The sequence below is a fragment of the Podarcis tiliguerta genome (genome assembly GCF_965153285.1).
Source record: "Podarcis tiliguerta genome assembly, chromosome: 12".
NCBI lineage: Eukaryota > Metazoa > Chordata > Lepidosauria > Squamata > Lacertidae > Podarcis > Podarcis tiliguerta.
Genome location: NC_139545.1, coordinates 28,752,738 through 28,771,860, shown reverse-complemented (window position 1 = coordinate 28,771,860; position 19,123 = coordinate 28,752,738). Strand labels below are relative to the sequence as shown.

Genomic DNA, 19,123 nt, shown 5'->3' with positions numbered 1-19,123 from the left:
TCCCAAGGCCCCCTATCCTACAAATACCTGTATAATCACACATACATTTTTCCAGGAGTGTTCAATAGACATCATCGCTCAAATCAAACAAGTTTTTTCCCCCTCCAGGTGGAAGGGAGTGCAACAGGGGTACAGAGTTTGCACAACTCTATTGACATATAAGCTTTGAAGGTCCGTCTCAAAAGCTCTTTGTAGCACTCTTCACAGAGCATCTGTATTGCCATTTTCATTGAGTAATTATATTTGTAGACAGGTAAATTTACTGCTCAGTCTAGCAGCATAAAACATATAATGTTGATGCATTGCTTGCTGCAAGGCCAAGGCCATCATTCTAGGTAACCTCCGGTGGAGATCAGAGCCCTTAGCATTGCAGATATATAACATGCATCCCAAGCAAAATGTGTCCATAAGAATAACTTCATTATTCTGGGAAGCTAGATCTATAAAATAAGTAGGATGTGCAAGTATTTGGCCTATACAATTTCTGGTAAATTCAGCATGACTAAATGATAAAACCAGAATCAGTTTCAATTACAGCATACATTCTAGAAGACATTCAGTCGCATGAAGGAAGAGGGAAATACAACGTACTATCATTAGTGAGTTAGCATTTTGTTTAGATTGTGCTGTCAGCACAAGGCTGTAGGAACAGCAGCCTTGAAGCTCTCCTGTAGCCTTAAGATGCCTTTAATGCAGAAGAGCTCTTTTGAAATGGATGAACAAGAACTTACCAATACTACAGGGCAGATAGATGTGGGTGGTAGAATATGATCCTTCAAAACACCACAATCACATTCAGGTTTTAGGTGTGATGCACATTTGTTATGCAGCTATAATGTGAGAGAGGGAGAGAGAAAATATATCATTAAGAATATAAATGTCATAGGAGTCAGTCAATGTGAGTGTGCTGAAATACACTGAGCTGTTACGATGTATAAAACAATAATTAAACACAATAGACTTTTGAAGGTGACCAATTTTAGATAAAAGTACAAAACTCAAATATAACATGAATAAGTAGCACTGAAATTGATTTCACAGAGAAAGCATGACTTAGTAAATAGGTATGTAAAAGTCATGTTACTAACTTTGAAAAAGTTGACCAACTGAAAAAGATGATACTTGCAAAGTAACAGCAAAACAACAATGATCTGTTAAAATCAAATAACCTTTGAAACTTGGTAACAGAGAATCTTATGACACTTGAAAGTCTAACAAGGTTTTTTAAGGCATAAACTTTCATGGACTAAAGTCCTTCTTCATCAGATACATGAAGTGTTATCCCAAGTTACAGGTATGACGTATTTTTGCTGCAACGAACTAACACAGCTGGGTCTCTGGAAATTAGACTTTTACTGAACAATCCTAACCATGTCTACTCAGAAATAAATCCTATTGAATTCAACAGCGCTTACTCCCAGAGATTAGGATTGCAGCCTAAGCAAACAAGTACTACCATCGCAATCCTTAAAAAAATTGGTCAAAATAAAATTCCACTGGGTTCAATGGGACTGACTCCCTGGTTAAGTGTGGTAGAATTACAGGTTACATATTTCCTCCAAGTACTGAAGCTTTATTGTGGGTGTCTTTTGCTCACCCCATAATCTAAAACTTGTCACACTAATTCCCTGCCTTAGTGGCGAAGCCATTTTTACCATAATAGCGCACACTTAAGCCATTCTACAACCAATGATGTTGATTTGGATTCTCAACCAATCTACTTAAATTGGCTCTCCCCCAACCTCTTCTGAGGCACAATTCAGCATCCAGACTCTATTGACTTGCATGCAGACCAGCTGTGCATTTTAAGTGTTCTAAATTCTCAAATGCACACAAAGGCAGACCCAGTTTAGAGTAAGGACCCCACGCTTTGGTGCTAGCTTTTTTCCAGTCCCTTCAGCCACAGCCTCAGGGAGCACATGTGCCCCAGTAGAAAATGCTGTGGTACCTCAGCCTGCAAAATCACAACCACTATTATCACTCGAAGGCACTCACTGTGACTTGGCACCAGACACAATGCAGCCCAGTCAATCCTTGGTAACATTTTACAGTTTTGTGGCACTTATCACATTTGGTTGGACAATTCCCTTCTACCCAGAAGTGATGCATGACCTAGGAAAGAAAAGTGCAGCCGTAAGTAAAATATTTCATTTCTTTACTTTTTAAAAAGACACTTTCAAAAGAGTCACTTCTCTACCAAAGCACGCAAAGCAACATTTAACTATTAAGAGGAACTACATACTGATAAAACTGAACAGTTAATACCCTTAAGTCAACAAATATTGAAGAACAAGCAAGCAGGCCACAAAAACAATAAAAAAACCAAAACTATCAATCAAAAGTCTTGTAAAATTGTAAGGTTTTGACCTGATACTTAAATAACTTTGATGAAATCACCTTCAAAAAACTGCTTGGGGAGGGTATTCCACATAGGAGATGCTATCACTGACTACCTCACTACTGTCCTCAAAGGGTGAGGGAATACCCAAAAAACAGGCTTAGAAAATTACCGCATTTTTTGCTCTATAAGACTCACTTTTTTCCTCCTAAAAAGTAAGGGAAAATGTGTGTGCATCTTATGGAGCGTATGCAGGCTACGCAGCTATCCCAGAAGCCAGAACAGCAAGAGGGATTGCTGCTTTCACTGTGCAGTGATCCCACTTGCTGTTCTGGCTTCTGAGATTCAGAATATTTTTTTCTTGTTTTCCTCCTCCAAAAACTAGTTGCGTCTTGTGGTCTGGTGCATCTTATAGAGCGAAAAATACGGTACCTTATAAGATCAGGCAGGCTTGAATGAAAGGAGCCTGTCCTCTAAGTACCTTGGTTCCCATGCTGTTTAGGGTGTTAACATGTAAACCAGCACTTTGAATTGATGCTGGCACCCACCAAAACACAGTGAAGACAATAATGGTGGCTCACCTCAGTATTCTTTTTGGATTTCACATATGTTTTGATGCAAGAAGCTGGTGCTCTCGAAACACAACGTTCATGGACTGTGTACTTACAAACTGAAAATGCAACAATGTTGTTATTGACACAATTTTGTAGAAACCTTTCATTATTTGTATCAGGAGCATGGAAATCCAAATCTAGCAATTTGCATTGAAGCAAAAAAGCCCATATAATAAAGGAAATACTGCTTAATATCAGTAACATCATGGGAGGAGTGTTTCTAGGACTAAGGTGAAATGGTTATTTTTTGCTGTTGGATGCTGCATGTTGTTTATGTAATCTCGTAATTCAATATTTATAGTATTGAAATGTGGTACTTTGTGTGTTACTATGTTTTAAGTTTGCTATGTTATTACAAAATTGTTTTTGTAGCGTTTGTAAGAAATTCTTTCCTGCTTGTAAGCAGCAATGAACATTTTTTGTGGGTGTTTTTTGTGTGTGTAAAAGCAGCTTTCGAATGATGCTTTTGAATTATGGTGCTGGAGGAGACTCTTGAGAGTCCCCTGGACTGCAAGAAGATCAAACCTATCCATTCTGAAGGAAATCAGTCCTGAGCGCTCACTGGAAGGACAAATTGTGAAGCTCAGGCTCCAATACTTTGTCCAGGGAGACTCCCTGGAAAAGACCCTGATGTTGGGAAAGATGGAGGGCACAAGGAGAAGGGGATGACAGAGAATGAGATGGTTGGACAGTGTTCTCGAAGCTACCAGCATGAGTTTGACCAAACTGCGGGAGGCAGTAGAAGACAGGAGGGCCTGGCATGCTCTGGTCCATGGGGTCACGAAGAGTCGGACACGACTAAATGACTAAACAACAACAACAAAAGCAGCATACAAATAAAACAAACGAATGAAAAACAAGTATGGTCAATGTAAGAATCTAAGACTACTCAATGGTTGAGCAAGTAATGCTTAACTGAATCAGCCCTTGCTAAAATGTCAACAATCGTTCCTAAATTGAAGGAGGGGCAAATACTGAAGACAAAATGATGCCTGCCAAATGTATTTGTGTCATTGCCAAGAAGGAAATATCTATATTTTACCAACTATAGGCATGAGAGCAGCTGGCAAACCCAAATGCAAAAAGCAGCAAGTTTATATTATTCCCTATATTGATTTATCAACCTTGGGTAGTCTTCTTTCCGGATAGAAATCGTTATAAATCTGTTCATTTTATCACGCACAACGTTCAATTATCATTCACCTTGCCAATTTCCATTCCCCAGAAAAGCTTCTGTTGCAAGATCTCCCCTCTTGCCCTTCATCGCTTTTCTGCACTTTGTAGCCTTTATTGGTACAATAAAGCTTAAATGGTTTCATGGAATACTGACTCAAGAGTGGAATCCAATTGATGCTCTTGTGCTCATGGAAGCGTTTTGATCCATTGGATGTCTCTGCTAAAACAGGAGAGGGATGAACTTTCTGCCTATTCCCTGCTACCCACTGTAGCTCCCATTCCACGCAGCACTTAGTTCTGGAAGGCGTTCCAACCCTCTGGAGCCAATCTCAGGGGCTCTGGGGGCTGCAGGGGGAGAGAGAACCTTCCTTCTCCTTTTGTTAGCAGCGGCCAACACAAGGGCATCAAATGGACTCCACACTTGATATTTTTGTGGTCACTGAGCAGTTAACATTACCGCTATGAGGAGGACTAATGCTAACTTCACTACAGTGGCACCTCTGGTTACGTACTTAATTCGTTCCAGAGGTCCATTCTTAACCTGAAACTGTTCTTAACCTGAAGCACCACTTTAGCTAATGGGGCCTCCTGCTGCTGCGCCGCCACACAATTTCTGTTCTCATCCTGAAGCAAAGTTCTTAGCCCGAGGTACTATTTCTGGGTTAGTGGAGTCTGTAACCCGAAGCGTATGTAACCTGAGGTAGCACTGTAGTCAAAAGCTCACCCACATTCAAAACAAAAGCACCATTTATCCCAGGTTTTATCTTCAAGGGTAGCTGTGTACAAGGCTTTCTGACCACTTCTTTTGCACTTATTATGGACAATCCAGCTATAAATCAAATATACTGCAGGGAGCAACTTGATTGGCCACAGAGGGTTGTGCGGCCCCAAATGTATCACCCAGAACCCTGTCCCCCTTCTGCAAACCACACTTTAATGAAAAGCAGCAACAATGCTTTTAAAATATCAAGAGATGCATATGCCAATTTTTTAAGAAGAAGGGCAGGCTGTATATCCTTAACCAGTGATTGGTGCAGAAGCATATGAACAGGTTTATTAATATGTGCTTAACAAGATAATTCATTAAAAAAAGAAAACTGAAGCTCAACATGGATAGCATACCCAATCAATTATGGGCTTAATCCATGTAGTGCCGTCATTTTATTGGACACCAGAAAAGACTGGTGGGAAACAGTCAGAAATGTAGTTAGAAAGCGTGAGTGCCTCTTTTGACAGATACCATTATACACAGAGGATGACTAAAGAAGAATGTGAATAACTATTTACAAACATATTAGGAGATGAGTGACAAGAACAGAAAAGGGGAGGACAAAAAACCTTATAGCTAGGCACCTTGTAGCTAGAATAAATGAGGCATAATCAAGATAAATCAAGGCAAACAGTATGGATTGTAGACAAGGGTATGTATCTACAAAATACTATCAAGATGAGGGACTCAAAATTCAGGCTGAATGATTTTAACTATACTGACATTATTTTCTAAGTCGGGCTTGAGTCTCCCAAAGAAAGGCATGGGCCGTTGCTAGCAGAGGCACATGCTCTCCTTTGACTTGCCCTGGACTAGAGCAATCCTCTTAGCAGAAGCACTGGTATAAACTGTAAAATAAAGCAGGAGGCAGTTGTGAGTTTTACCCTTTGGGAGTGACTGGCAAATCACCTTCTCCAGATGCAAAATTATCTTGTCCTTGGAGCAGAGAAGCCATTTTCTAACATAATACTACGCCATGGTTTAAGATTACAAGAACTAGCCACTGCAATTATAGAGCATGCATCCTTCTCTATATTCCACGTAAAATAAGTTTCTGCTTCTATTTTTTATTAACCGTTGTTTAGTATGTCACCCAAACATGGAAAAAAATCGTAGGTTATCTTAACTAGGGGTAGTTTAATCAAGCCAACTTAATACACGATGGTTTGAAGATGTCTTTTGTTTCAACAAACCATAGTTAATTTAAACTATAGTTTGTCCAGGTTCAGACAACATGACAGTATTTTATATTATATGCATGTTATTTTTTTATTATTTGAATTTATATACCGCCCTATACCTGGAGTTCTCAGGGCGGTTTTTATACTATAATTTTATATTATAAAATCCATATAAAGTAGAAGCAAAAGTTTCCAAACTTATATAATAATAATAATAATAATAATAATAATAATAATAATAATAATAAATAATAATAATAATAATAATAATAATAATAATAATAATAATAATAAATAATTTATTATTTATACCCCGCCCATCTGGCTGAGTTTCCCCAGCCACTCTGGGCGGCTTCCAAGCAAGTGTTAAAAACAATACAGCATTAAATATTAAAAACTTCCCTAAACTTCTTGTCAGGGAACTGCCATCGGCTCAGAGGCGAGGAATAGAAGGGGAGTTGTGTTACAGGGAGCCTCCAAAAATCTTGCGAAGCAGTTCCTCTTCTGGGGAGGAGGAAAGCCCTACCTCTAGTGGGGAAGAGGTGCAAGGACCAGAGGATGCTGGTGGGAGCCTTAACACCGTTTCTGGGCACGGAGGACAGGAGGGAAACACGCCCTTGCCATCGCCCATCCTGGGCAGTAGCCTAAGGCGCAAAGAGGGAAAGAGAAGGTTGGGGATAACGAAACTCTTATGTTGGGGGAGGTCCAAAAAAAGTCCACTCCCGGATTCTGCTAGCGATTGAGCCAGACATGAGCTTTGGGGCTCTTCACTATAAATAGTTTGTACCAAAATAAAAACCTGTAAAACACAGGTTTGGAGTCCTGCCTGGTTACTCACGAGCAACCGCAACAGCCATCTGTCACTTCTCTTTGCAGCTGCGACAAAGGAGGTGCCCAAGCATTGCAGTCACTCATTCTCAAGGGTCCTAGGACACCCACACCATGATTTAGTATTAGTTTTATTTGGTTTGTTGTCTCAAAAGTTACCTTGAATTTTTGCAAAGTATCAATAGATTCCACCGTATAAAGAGAGTCTCACATGTTTGTCTCTTTTTCTACACTTTGGCATTCTACACCTGAAAATTATTGATCTAATGAAAATCCGTGTCCTGATTAGGATGGTGAACAGGGCTGGATCTTGTTCAGAGCACAATCAGAGCTGAATGGAATGTATACTCACATGAGCAGGAGAGGCCCTGTTTGCCTACTCCTATAAGCATGTTCAAGCAAAGATTGCAATAGGCAGGTTTGTTGAAGTGTTTCAGCCTCCATACATGCTGCCCATCATCCTTCACATTCTGCAGAAGACATAAAAAGAAATGGATTTCATTTAATGGCATAAACAGTGAAACCCATAAGTGCCAATAAAAAATTGAAATTGACTCAAGAACATAAAAGACAATCTGCTTCTTCATTTATTAATTTGCAAGAGATCAAAACACAATTCTTTCAAACAGACATGTGCTGATATGGTAACAAGAGGTTTGGGGGTTGGGTTTTTAAGCTCAGAGTTGTATTTCCAGAACCTTTTTACCTATGGCTAAGAGTGTAATACAATCCTTTCAAGTTCATAAAATGAATATCTGCCCAAGCAACATGTATGCAACCTTTTCTGCATTGTTATTGTTACAGGAATGATATGCATTTATTTATTTTTTGCATGCATAGATTTCTTCTCCAGCTAGGGCTGTGAAGACATATAGCCCTTGCTATGCCAAGGCATTTTCCTTTAATAATCTTTTCCTATGCTTGGCTTTCAGTTCATGAAAGATTGTCACTAGATGAACACATCTGAATTCAGATTAAACCAAAAGTTTCACACAGAGACACTGAACTGGTCACCCCACCCCCAAGGAAAGGGGAACAGATATCTCAAATATATTTATTTTAAAAAAATAACATAAAATGCATAATTAAGGGATATTTATAGTTGCACAGCAGTTTTAATTTTTGCCATTTATTCAAAAGAATGGTCATTACATGTGATTTCGCCTCCATTGGAACAGAACATATGGAGCGACTTAGCTGGCATTTTCCTTATCAGAGAAACAAACAAGTCTTGAATGTGGGTGTTCTGCCAATTAAAATACTTGAGTTACAGGCTGCAACTGATCCACAGATCCCATTACATAAATACAGTGCACTTTGGGAAAATAACATATTAGATTTTTGCTCTGGTTTACTGCCAAATATCAGCCACCTTAGCTGTTACATATAATTATGTGTAATTGTAACTTAAATAATTTCTAGAATGGAAAAGTCATGTTGTTATATCACCACCATAAATGAGATTTAAAATAAAATACGTAGGACTACGTTGAGCAAGTCACCCACCAACTTCCTTTTATCCATACCAAATTCTTAGGACCTACCCTATCCTCTTGACTGTCATTTGTTTTAACTTATTTTTAATATTGTGCTTTCAATTGTTGTAGTCCACCCTTGAACCTCATGGTGACAGGCAAAAAAAGGGGAGAAAGAAGACTTAGCAACAGTTAAGATTTCACTCAGAAGGAGAGGTTCCAACAAAAGGAGATTGGCTTTTGAAAATGATGTAGTATGTGGAACTAGCAAGATTAACAGCAAAGATTAGAAACCAAAAAATTCCTTGAGGACTGGAAACTTTTTATTGAATATTTAAATACCGTAACTACTATAGCAGGATGAAAATGTGAGCAGGATTTGAAATATGAGCAACAGAGTGAATTATTAAGATAAGTAGATTAAATTGAATGCGGTGAATAGTATAGGCAAAATAAGCATTTAAGGGTCAATATGGAAACCATGGAAGGGGAGGACGGTAAGCCAATTGATAAAGTAACTTATGGTTTATGTTAAAATTTGAAAAGTTTTTTTTCTTTGTAAAATAATAAAAAAAAATTAAAGAAGATTTCACCCATTTTTCTGTTCTGTATTTCTATTTGTAGTTGTCAGCTCTTTCTCCCTCTTTCCAATTTTCCACATGTAGTAATGCTGATTTGTGTATCTTTACTTAATCATGGTCTTAACTATGGTTTCCATGTCATAAACACCAGCTTGGGTCAAAGTGCTTAGGTATCTGTGCATGGACTGCAGGTGGCGAACAAGAAAGGGAAGGGAAAGGGGCCAAGGGAAAAACTCACTTCCCATGGACTTCAGTACTATCAGTACTAACAGTAAAAATGGGTGCAGATGGAAGAAAAATGGGTTACACAATTTCACTGTAAAGCTGACTGAATTCTGCAAGGAGGTTAGACAGCTAAAACAATTTTCACTGGGTTCTGGCTGCTTCAGAATATTTAGCCTTCTTTCCGCGCTGTTTTTAGTTGCTTCTTTTTGCTGATGTTTTTGAGAACTGGTTTTTGTTGTACCCTACCCTGGCATAAGTACCAATGAAAGGCAGCAATGAAAGGCAGCATATAAGAAAATAAAGAAAAATAAACTTGGCATATGTACTGTGGAATTGGTAAGGCAGTTTCCCCTCTGTCTGCCCTTATTTTATTCTTATTTAGTGTGTATGCATCAGAGAAAAGGGAATGAGAAAATCCTTTTAGCAAGGTCCCATATTAGAGAAAAATCAAAATCCAGCAGGATGGGAAAAACCATTCTAGGTTATAACAGAAACTCTTAGCACTCGCAAAGTTTCGTCTTTGCTCAAGAATATGAACTTTGCAACAGCTCCCCAAAGCGGTTTCTGAAATAGTTTCCAAAAAGAATTAAAGCTACTCCCTCCTGTGGAAATCCAAAGAACAGCAATAAAACTTCCTTCAAGCAAATCTTTCTCCAGAAAACAGGATTTCATACTTAAACCTCACTAAATCTCACTGTGTCAGAGTATGTGTAGAAATATCCTACAATTTGCTGAAGTACTCTCCAGATGTTTAAGATCGTCATAGATAGTCTTCCATTTTACACTCATTTTAAAACTGGAATAAAAGAACACATTCTGCTTAAGCTGAATGAGGGATTCCAAAATTTTCAATAGCGTTTATATGCATCAGATATATCGTGCTTTCTTGTATAAATTTGCATATATACCCTGCAAAAAAAGTCCAAACTATGCATCCTTCTTGCAAAGTGTACCAGTGGAGGTGCAATGGAGGTTTGCATTGAGATAATCACTCTGGCACCAATCTTACTTATCTGCTTGTGGACCAATTCAGCAACAACTCTCTATATTTTGAATGTAAATTTTCATCAGCCACATATTTACTTATTCATATATTTATTTTTTAAAAGGTTAATTTTAAAACTCAGTAGGCTCATAGGACTTATAGTATTGCATGTTAGAAGGACACCTGTTACGAAGCTTATAAAAAATCACATCTTGGATGACACAGGAAAAGCAATTACAGTGCAACTCTGACATCTAGTGCCAAGGAAAGAGAACACAAATTACAAAGGCTGAGACCACTCCAAAAAGTAGTTCTTTTATAGTTAGAGGGAAAGGCATAGTGTCGTTTTTCTACCATTCATCTTGGCTGTGAGTCCTGGAAGACCTGCTCCCTGCCTTGCAGACATTTTCCCACCTCGCCTGGGAGGGTAGGGCCCTGACTGACTCCAGCTACAAAAGCTGAACAGATCCTTGGGCTCAAGTATTTGTTTAGAGAGTTTTGTTGGGCAGGGGATTGTTGCTGTTATTGATATTATTTTTGCACCTTTATTTTAGATCTTATGATTAATGTGGATATTGTTCAGTTTGGTTGTGGATTTTTTGATATTTTATTTATTGTTTATGACTACTTTTGTTATGGTGGAATAAAGTATTTTTTCATGTTGTAAGCCGCCTTAAGCATGGCTTGAACCAGTGGTTTCCCCCGTTTTTTCAGGGAGCACCTCTTTTTGTTGTTCTTAAAGTGTGGCACTTATTGCAACAACTTCATGGTGGCAGCAGTGATGGGTTGCCAAAAGTGAGAGCTTGTCCCCTTTCTTACCACTGCTGCTCCTGTGTCAGTTTACCAACGCAGAGAAAGCAACAGTGATGCGAGGGCTGGCTGAATGGCCGTTTGAGGAGGAAGAGGACCAGCAGAGATGCAGGGAGGATAATTTTTCACTCAAGGCTCAGGCGACTTCAGTGGCAAAGGAGTGCCTTTAACCAGCCTTGGCTGGTGCGTCAGCTACCAACCTAGCCATTCAAAAGCATGCCAGTGCAAGTAAATAAATAGGTACCGCTGTGCAGGGAAGGTAAACGGTGTTTCCATGCGCTCTGGTTTCCGTCATGGCGTCCCGTTGCACCAAAAGCGGTTTAGTCATGCTGGCCACATGACCTGGAGAGCTGTCTGTGGACTGGCTCCCTCAGCCTGAAAGCAAGATGAGCGCCACAACCCCCATAGTCGCCCTTGACTGGACTTAACCGTCCAGGGGTCCTTTACCCTTTTTTACCTCACAGATATGCTATTGTAATCAGTTCTGTGGAATTGCCTTTCAAGACTTGTTTGGAAGGTGCACGTGGTGCAGAATTCTGCAGCCTGTTCTTCAGGTGTTAGCTACCAACACTTTCATTGGGAGAACAGCACTTGCTGAAGGTATGCAACCAAACTATTTTCAGGGTCTTACTATTAAGCACATAAGGTCCTAAAGAACCTGGGGCCAGAGTATTTGAAAAACAGCCTTATTTCTCACACCCCTGCCCTCATTGCAATCTGCTGCTGAAGCAAGTGTGACTAGGCCTGGCGTCTTCAACAAGAAAGTAGGCATTTAGTGCAGTTGAACTCTTTCCCTAATGAAATGAAGCTGGCACCATCTGTAACGCCTTTTGTACACCAACATGGATATTTCAACAAGCGTTATTAAACTGATTTAGTTTTTTCATAACCTTCTTGTCACATGACCCATTCTGCATTTGTTTGTTTCATGTCTCTTGTGCTGTTTTATTAGTTACATTGCTTTGGTTTTAACTGAGATTTTGTATCTCATGTTGATATATTTTTATATGTGCTTTCAAGGGAGGAGGAGGAGGATTCAGAGTTCTGAAAAATGGCCTGAGTAAGGTGAAGCGGGTAGAAATTATCCAGCTATATAGTATATACCTTTCTTTTAAAAAGTATGCATAGTTCAAAAATTGTGAACGGGGACAAAGCAGAGCCATTTCTGAAAAAATGACCTGTTACCGATGAGGTGAAGGGCAGGTTATAAATTAACAATAGTAATAACAAGGAGAAAGAAGAGGCACACTAAGAAAATGATTGGTGTACATCTGAGGTCTCCAGACTTTTTGCTCCAGGGGCACTTGGGAAAAGCCTCTCCTCCCCCCGGAGGGGAGGGGTTGTGATCGGGAACCATTCCCACGCTTTGCAGGGGGCGTTCCGGTCCCTGCTTGCCATCATTGCTGATGTGCCGCGCTCCCCGGTCAGTCTTCCAATCGGGGGGAAGCTCGGGGCGGGGTTTAGCTGCTGAAATGCGGCCGCGGCAGCTCTTTCCCCTCATTGCGCTGCCGGGTTTCATCGGGTAACCCACCCACCCTTCCCTTTAGTTCATCATTTCAGTCTTGACCTTGCTATGGACCCATGGTTGGTCGCCCTGGTTGCCCAAGGGGCCTGGTAGGAATTTTTACCCAATTGGCAAATTGGCACCGGCCACTTGGTTTTTTGCCTACCTCATAGCAAATCGTCACAACTTTTCCGGTATTGGCAGTTAGGCATTGGAATGTGTTGTTGGTGTATGGAAGGGCAGGGTGTGGCCATCGCCTACCCCTTCACTTATGGGTATTCCGTTAAAGGAATCCGGCGGTCGTGGATCCTGTCCGATGCCCTGCATGGCTGGGGCCATGGCATGACCCCCGGTGACATCAGGGGAGAGCTTACAGTTGTATTTGCATCAACAGGCTCCCCCTACTGGTGGTTAACCCTTGTTAGACTCACCCCTCCCTGAGTGGGTGGAGTCAAGCTTTGCTGTTTTTTCCAATGCCTAAGGCATACCTCGCACATGATGTAATCAATAAAGATGTGGCCTTTTCTAGCCCATTAACCTAATATACCGTGTCCATGTGTCTTTCTTATCCCCAAGCGGGGCGGGGGGGGGCGGTCCACGAATCACATTCTAAGAAGCTGTCATGGGCACCACAAAATACCCATTTCACAGAAGAAAGATTGGGAGAGGTTCTGAGTGGCATAAAAGAAATAACCTCCGCAAGAAGCAAGTAAAACAGGAGCCAGCAAAGTTTTTCAGCAGGGGGCCAGGTCCACTGTCCATCAGACTTTGTGGGGGGGTCAGAGTATATTGGGGGGGGTTTGAACGAATTCCTATGCCTCAGAAATAACCCAGAGATGCATTTTAAATAAACCTAAAAATGCATTTTACATTCTACTCATGTAAAAACATGCTGATTCCGGGACCATTCAGGGGCCAGATTTAGAAGACGATTGGGCCGGATCCGGCCCCCGGGCTTTAGTTTGCCTACCCATGAAGTAAAACATGACCAGAAAGTTGCCAATGTCCCCCTGCCAAACACAAAGTTAAAAAATTAAAAATCAGGAGGGGAGCTTTAGGCAGATGCCACGGGGTTGTTTTGAAGACAGAGTGGTGCCCATCAGCAAAACATTAGGGGTCCATACCCTCCAGCTGTACTTCAGGTTGAGAACTGAGAATCATATTGTTATAACAATAACAAGAAAAAAGAAAAATATGGAAGTAAATTGGGCCACATATAAGGATTTAGTAAAGGAGAAAAAGCACAAATTTAAAAACTACGAGGAAATAAAACAACATTTAACAAGTTGGATCCAATACCATCAATTACATTACGTGTTTAGGGCAGACAAGAAGAAAGACTTCTCTAAAGAACTCTCATTGTTAGATAAAGTGTTGTTACAAAATAAGGTTAAAATAATCTCTAAAACCTATGATACATTATTGGAGTGGGAAGTCAAAGAAGAACAGGTCAAAGATGTAATGATCGGTTGGGCTATAGATATCGGAAAATCTATTAATTTAACATCATGGGAGGAATTATGGAAAAAGAATTGGAAATTCACGACTTGTGAGGCATTAAAGGAAAACCTAATCAAGATGTTTTATAGATGGTATTTAACACCAGGCAAAATAGCAAAAATCCATAAAACAAAAACAGGCCTGTGCTGGAGATGCAATAAAATGGAACGGACACTCATACATATTTGGTAGACCTGTGACAAAATCAAATGCTTCTGGGATATAGTTTACAAAGAATCAAAGAAAATGTTTAAACAAAGTTTTGTAAAGAGAACAGAAGCTTTCCTATTAAGGATAACAGACACAGATATCACGAAAGAAAATCAAAAATTATTCCTATATGCCACAGGGGCTGCTAGAATACTAATTGCCAGAAATTGGAAAAAGGAAATTACGCCAACAAAAAAGAAATGGCAAGATAAATTATTAGATTATATTGAACTGGCCAGATTGACGGAAGCAATTAGGGAACAGCCCAAACAAAAGTTCCAGAAAGAATGGGGGAAATGTAGAGAATATTTTAAAAAGCAGTGCCCCAAAATAAATACCTGGTCTTGTTTCGATTAACTTCTGCAGGAAGATTGATGGTTCTTAGGTTACGATTTGGAAAAATTGTGAAAATAATTTTAAAAAATGACAGTTTAGGAGGAGAAAATAGAATACCGTGTACAGGATGAAGGAAGTCAAAAAAGAAGAATTTGGAATGAAAATACCGTATTGACAAATTTTTCTTTTCTTTTTTCTTTTACTGTTGGGTTCTGTTTTACTGTCTTGTTTGTTTTGGTTTGGGGGTCAAGGGTAGTGGTTTGTTCTGTTTTTGCTGTTGGTGTAATTATGTTCTAAATAATTTCAATAAAATTAATTTTTTGGGGGGGGGGGACTGAGAATCATAGCATTACAAAAATGAGAAGAGACCCATATGGCCCTTCAGATCAACTCTGACCATACTGGTTGGGGCAAATTGGAGTTGAACAACATCTGCAGAGCTGCAAGTTCCCACCACTGGAATTCGTGAAAATTTTAGCCCCAAATTAATTGAGCACAACAGGTTCCCCATCCTGATATGAACCTGATCTACACAGACTTCTCAACAGAAGTCTTACCATTCCTAACTGCAGGGCTGCCCTACGTCCAGATTCTCCTGGACATAAGAGGGATTTCAAAGGCGGAATTGATGTCCAGGGGGAATTTCTGAAAGGCGGCGCTTTGTCCTAGATCTTAGGCAAGTCAACCAAAAAAAATGTGTTTCTGTAAAAAGAAAAGCTCACTAACCTTTGGGTTTTCCTTAAAAAGTGCTAAAAACTGGGGTCTTCCTTTAAAAAAAAAAAAACACTCAACAACTTTCAGGGTGTCCTGGTTTTTACTTTTTGAAATACGGCAACTCTACCTAACTGGGTATGCTAGGAACTGAACCTGACACCTTTCCCATGCAAAACATGTGCTCTACCTCTGGGATGTGTATAAGGCAATCTAACTAAAGAGTAAGTATATTTCATAATGCTGAAGATATCAAAAGGGAACTGCACATTTTGTTCAATGAAATTGGAAGGCATCAAATACTTCTTGGGTTAGTATAAAACAAATTAATTATTAAGTTTTTGTGAATTTTGTTTTCTAATGACTTTTACAAATAACACATTGAAGAAAACAACTTTTGATAGTTGCATTATGTAAATATGATCTAGTTAATTAATCCATGTAATTGCATTGTATCTTAATTGTTTTGTACAGCATCCTAATTGTAGTACTAAGGGTGGCATAGAAATGCAATTATAATAATTATTATTACTATTATTAGTCAATTTTGCAGCTGCTCTGCAGACAAATCTCCCATTTATCCCAATAAGAGCTATGCCTGCAGAGAAGCTGCAAGAGCATGAACTAAATAAGGGAAATAAGAAGAAATGAATGAAAAATAAGATAGGATAATTATTTCACAATAGCATCATTTTTCTTCAAGGCACTTAAAAATATTTTCTTCCATGTACTTATATGGTTTTTCCCGACTAAAAAAGCTGTTAATTCAGTAAGAGAGCTGCACTTTTTAATGGATTATATAGAAATTATAGAATTCCAACTTTTTTGAGGGGATGCCCTTAATTTATACAGCCAGTGGTTCCAAAGTTAAACATGGCCATCATTTTAAGGTAGTGTTTTCAAAAGAAAAATTGAGAGGGGCTAAAAGAAGCTTCAGGGGCCAAGGAAAGAGATCCAGGAAGCAATCCAGAAAGACATTAGTCACATGACTGGTTTTGCATTCTTCCTTTTTCATATTAAAGAGAATCCCCACAGGGAATGATTGACACCAGAACCATGGTTTGGGGGAGGCAGGTTTTAACCCTCTGCTAGAGTCCTAATTTTCCCAGTAGTTATGTGTAGAAGTGAGAGCTGGACCATAAAGAAGGATGATCACCAAAGAATTGATGCTTTTGAATTATGGTGCTGGAGGAGACTCTTGAGAGTCCCATGGACTGCAAGAAGATCAAACCTATCCATTCTTTAGGAAATCAGCCCTGAGTGCTCACTGGAAGGACAGATCCTGAAGCTGAGGCTCCAATACTTTGGCCACCTCATGAGAGGAGAAGACTCCCTGGAAAAGACCCTGATGTTGGGAAAGATGGAGGGCACAAGGAGAAGGGGACGACAGAGGACGAGATGGTTGGACAGTGTTCTTGAAGCTACTAGCATGAGTTTGACTAAACTGCGGGAGGCAGTGGAAGACAGGAGTGCCAGGCATGCTCTGGTCCATGGGGTCACAAAGAGTCAGACACAACTAAACGACTAAACAACAACAGAGTCCTAATCCCTATCCAGATTGGGCAATTCTTCATGAGTGTTTGCATCTAGAAGAAAGCTCCCATATCCAGACACTTTTTCAGCTTCCAAAGCAGTTCACAACGATAAAATTCTGTGTCAGAAAGAGTGGTGAAACCCTACCCAGAACAACACTTGTCAGTTAGTCATGGACTGCTGCCATACAAAGCATCCTATTATTTGTTTTAATGCTCTACAAAAGAGGGAGGGAGTAGAACTCTCATTTTTATAGCCACCCTATCATGTGTTATTTCCAGATTTCCAAGATAAAAGGATTACCAGGTCCCTTAAAAAGTCCCCAGAGGTGCCCACTAAGGGTTTCGGCTAAACAACCAAACAAAAAAAGCAATGATATGCTGGGTTTACACCAACTGACACGAGAGAAATGATATGATGGGTTGCGGTTCATTCATCCTTTGATTTATCTTTTTGGTGGCTCTTACACTCTCCAGTCCAAGCAACACTAAGAGTGGGATTGTAGTCATCCCTCCCTGGATCCATTCTTCCAAGGAAACGGTGCCATCATGGTCATAGTCAATTTCTTCCATCATCTCATGAAGAATCTGTTAGAATAAAGGAAGGAAACCAAATATTAAAGTAAATGACATCAAGGAAGAATGCATGAAAGCTGAGAACCACTTACTACACATGGAAATAGAAAGTGATATAAAGCTAAAACATTTTTTCTCACTTGAGACAATTTTACATTGGAATATGGAACAGTATAGCTTTTTAACGTATATTTGCTTTGTTTTGTTTCTCCATTTTTAAAAACAATGTTAGCGCCTTTTTCATTTCCCAGTAGAGCTTCCTTCAATTCTATCACTGAAATTCTGACGAGCAAAGAGGGATGTTTCAAAAAAACACTTAAAAAAACAAACAGACTCCAGTCTTATTTGTTTATAATAGTAAATTTACTTCTAATTTACTTATAATTGTAAAAAAAGGGAAAAGGGGAGATAAAACCTCAATACATTTAAGGCGTGCTTTTGTGAAAATTCTTGCCTGCTGTCATCTGAGAGCACCAGATCTCTACAAAATGATCAGTCTGACTGGTGGATCCAAGGGCATGATCGCTTTCCATCAGGCTGCATCTAAAGGAGAGGTGGAATAGTGTGGTCTCAACTCCATTAGCTCGGCTGAACCCATTAGCCAGTGGACTGTTCCCTACAGCCATGACCACTGCACTCCATCACTACGTAATAGAACAAAGGAACTCAAATCTAAATTTTATTATTTTCCGCTTCCTTTTTGAATCACAGCTCTTTACAGTTTCACTATCAATTGTATAAAAAGGTTGTAGTTAAGGCAACAGCCTGGAAAGCATACAAAAATATACCTGTACTTAATCCTATCTGCCACACTTAATGAGTCATTTGCTGTACCTATTCCCTGAGCAGGCCTTGCAAGGGTTTTGTTTTCGTTCCGTCAAGAGATTCTAAAACTTAAGTGCAACGGAAGGCACTCGTCAAGTTCAGAGATAGAGGGTTTGTGCATTTAAAGAATACCTTGCATCTTATTTTAAGACCTCAAATGGGGTAAACATTTGCCCGTGACACAAGAAGAAGAGGAGTTTGGATTTGATATCCCGCTTTATCACTACCCGAAGGAGTCTCAAAGCGGCTTCCCCACAACAAACACTCTGTGAGGTGAGTGGGGCTGAGAGACTTCAGAGAAGTGTGACTAGCCCAAGGTCACCCGGCAGCTGCATGTGGAGGAGCGGAGACTCAAAACTGGTTCACCAGATTACGAGTCTACTGCTCTTAACTACTACACCACCACACTGTTATCACGATTTAATATGACAGCAGTTGGCAGAAGCTGCTGCTTCGACCACTCAGGACCATTCTGCAGTCATAAATGATGCTGAATTAAGTTCCTGTGACTTTGCTGTCTGTGGCAACATTAAGCCAAAAGGCTTAACTTCAAGCCACTCTGCTATAACAGTAAAGCAGCTGGAGAAGGAGAGGTAAGCAGAGGTCAGAGAAAGGACTGTGAGCAGAGGGGTGTCCTATTTGCCATTCTTTGGTCCTCATGGGAAACTCATAAAACTAAATGTGATGCATCCTAGAGTGGCTAAATGAGAAACATCTGTGGTCAACCTGAGGCAGCTCCATCTCCCTTGGTGCCTACCCATAATAGCAAGCTTTGAGTTAGAGACCAGGTTGATGTCAGGAGGTTCCAGGAAACCTTGTGAGATGGGTGGTTGGGTGGAATCATGGTAAGAGTCAAGAGAATGAGTGGCATTGAGTGGAGAAGTGTGTTGTGATAAAGCACTGATATCAGTATATGTTAGCAATTTGTATTAATGACTTTTTAAAAA

The 19,123-nt window shown here is 39.9% G+C and overlaps 1 protein-coding gene across 6 annotated transcripts in view; it reads right to left on the bottom strand.

The window, feature by feature from the left end:
* Nucleotides 1-19,123, bottom strand: part of DGKB (diacylglycerol kinase beta) — a 323,351-nt gene that overhangs the window by 167,324 nt on the left and 136,904 nt on the right. For all 6 annotated transcript variants that reach the window (XM_083405386.1, XM_083405389.1, XM_083405387.1 and 3 more), the window contains 5 exons: nt 17,244-17,363; nt 7,259-7,376; nt 2,920-3,008; nt 1,996-2,112; nt 732-830 (listed from right to left, as the gene is read on the bottom strand). In XM_083405386.1, coding sequence (XP_083261512.1) covers nt 732-830; nt 1,996-2,112; nt 2,920-3,008; nt 7,259-7,376; nt 17,244-17,363 — 543 coding nt within the window. The remainder of the gene's footprint in view (nt 1-731; nt 831-1,995; nt 2,113-2,919; nt 3,009-7,258; nt 7,377-17,243; nt 17,364-19,123) is intronic.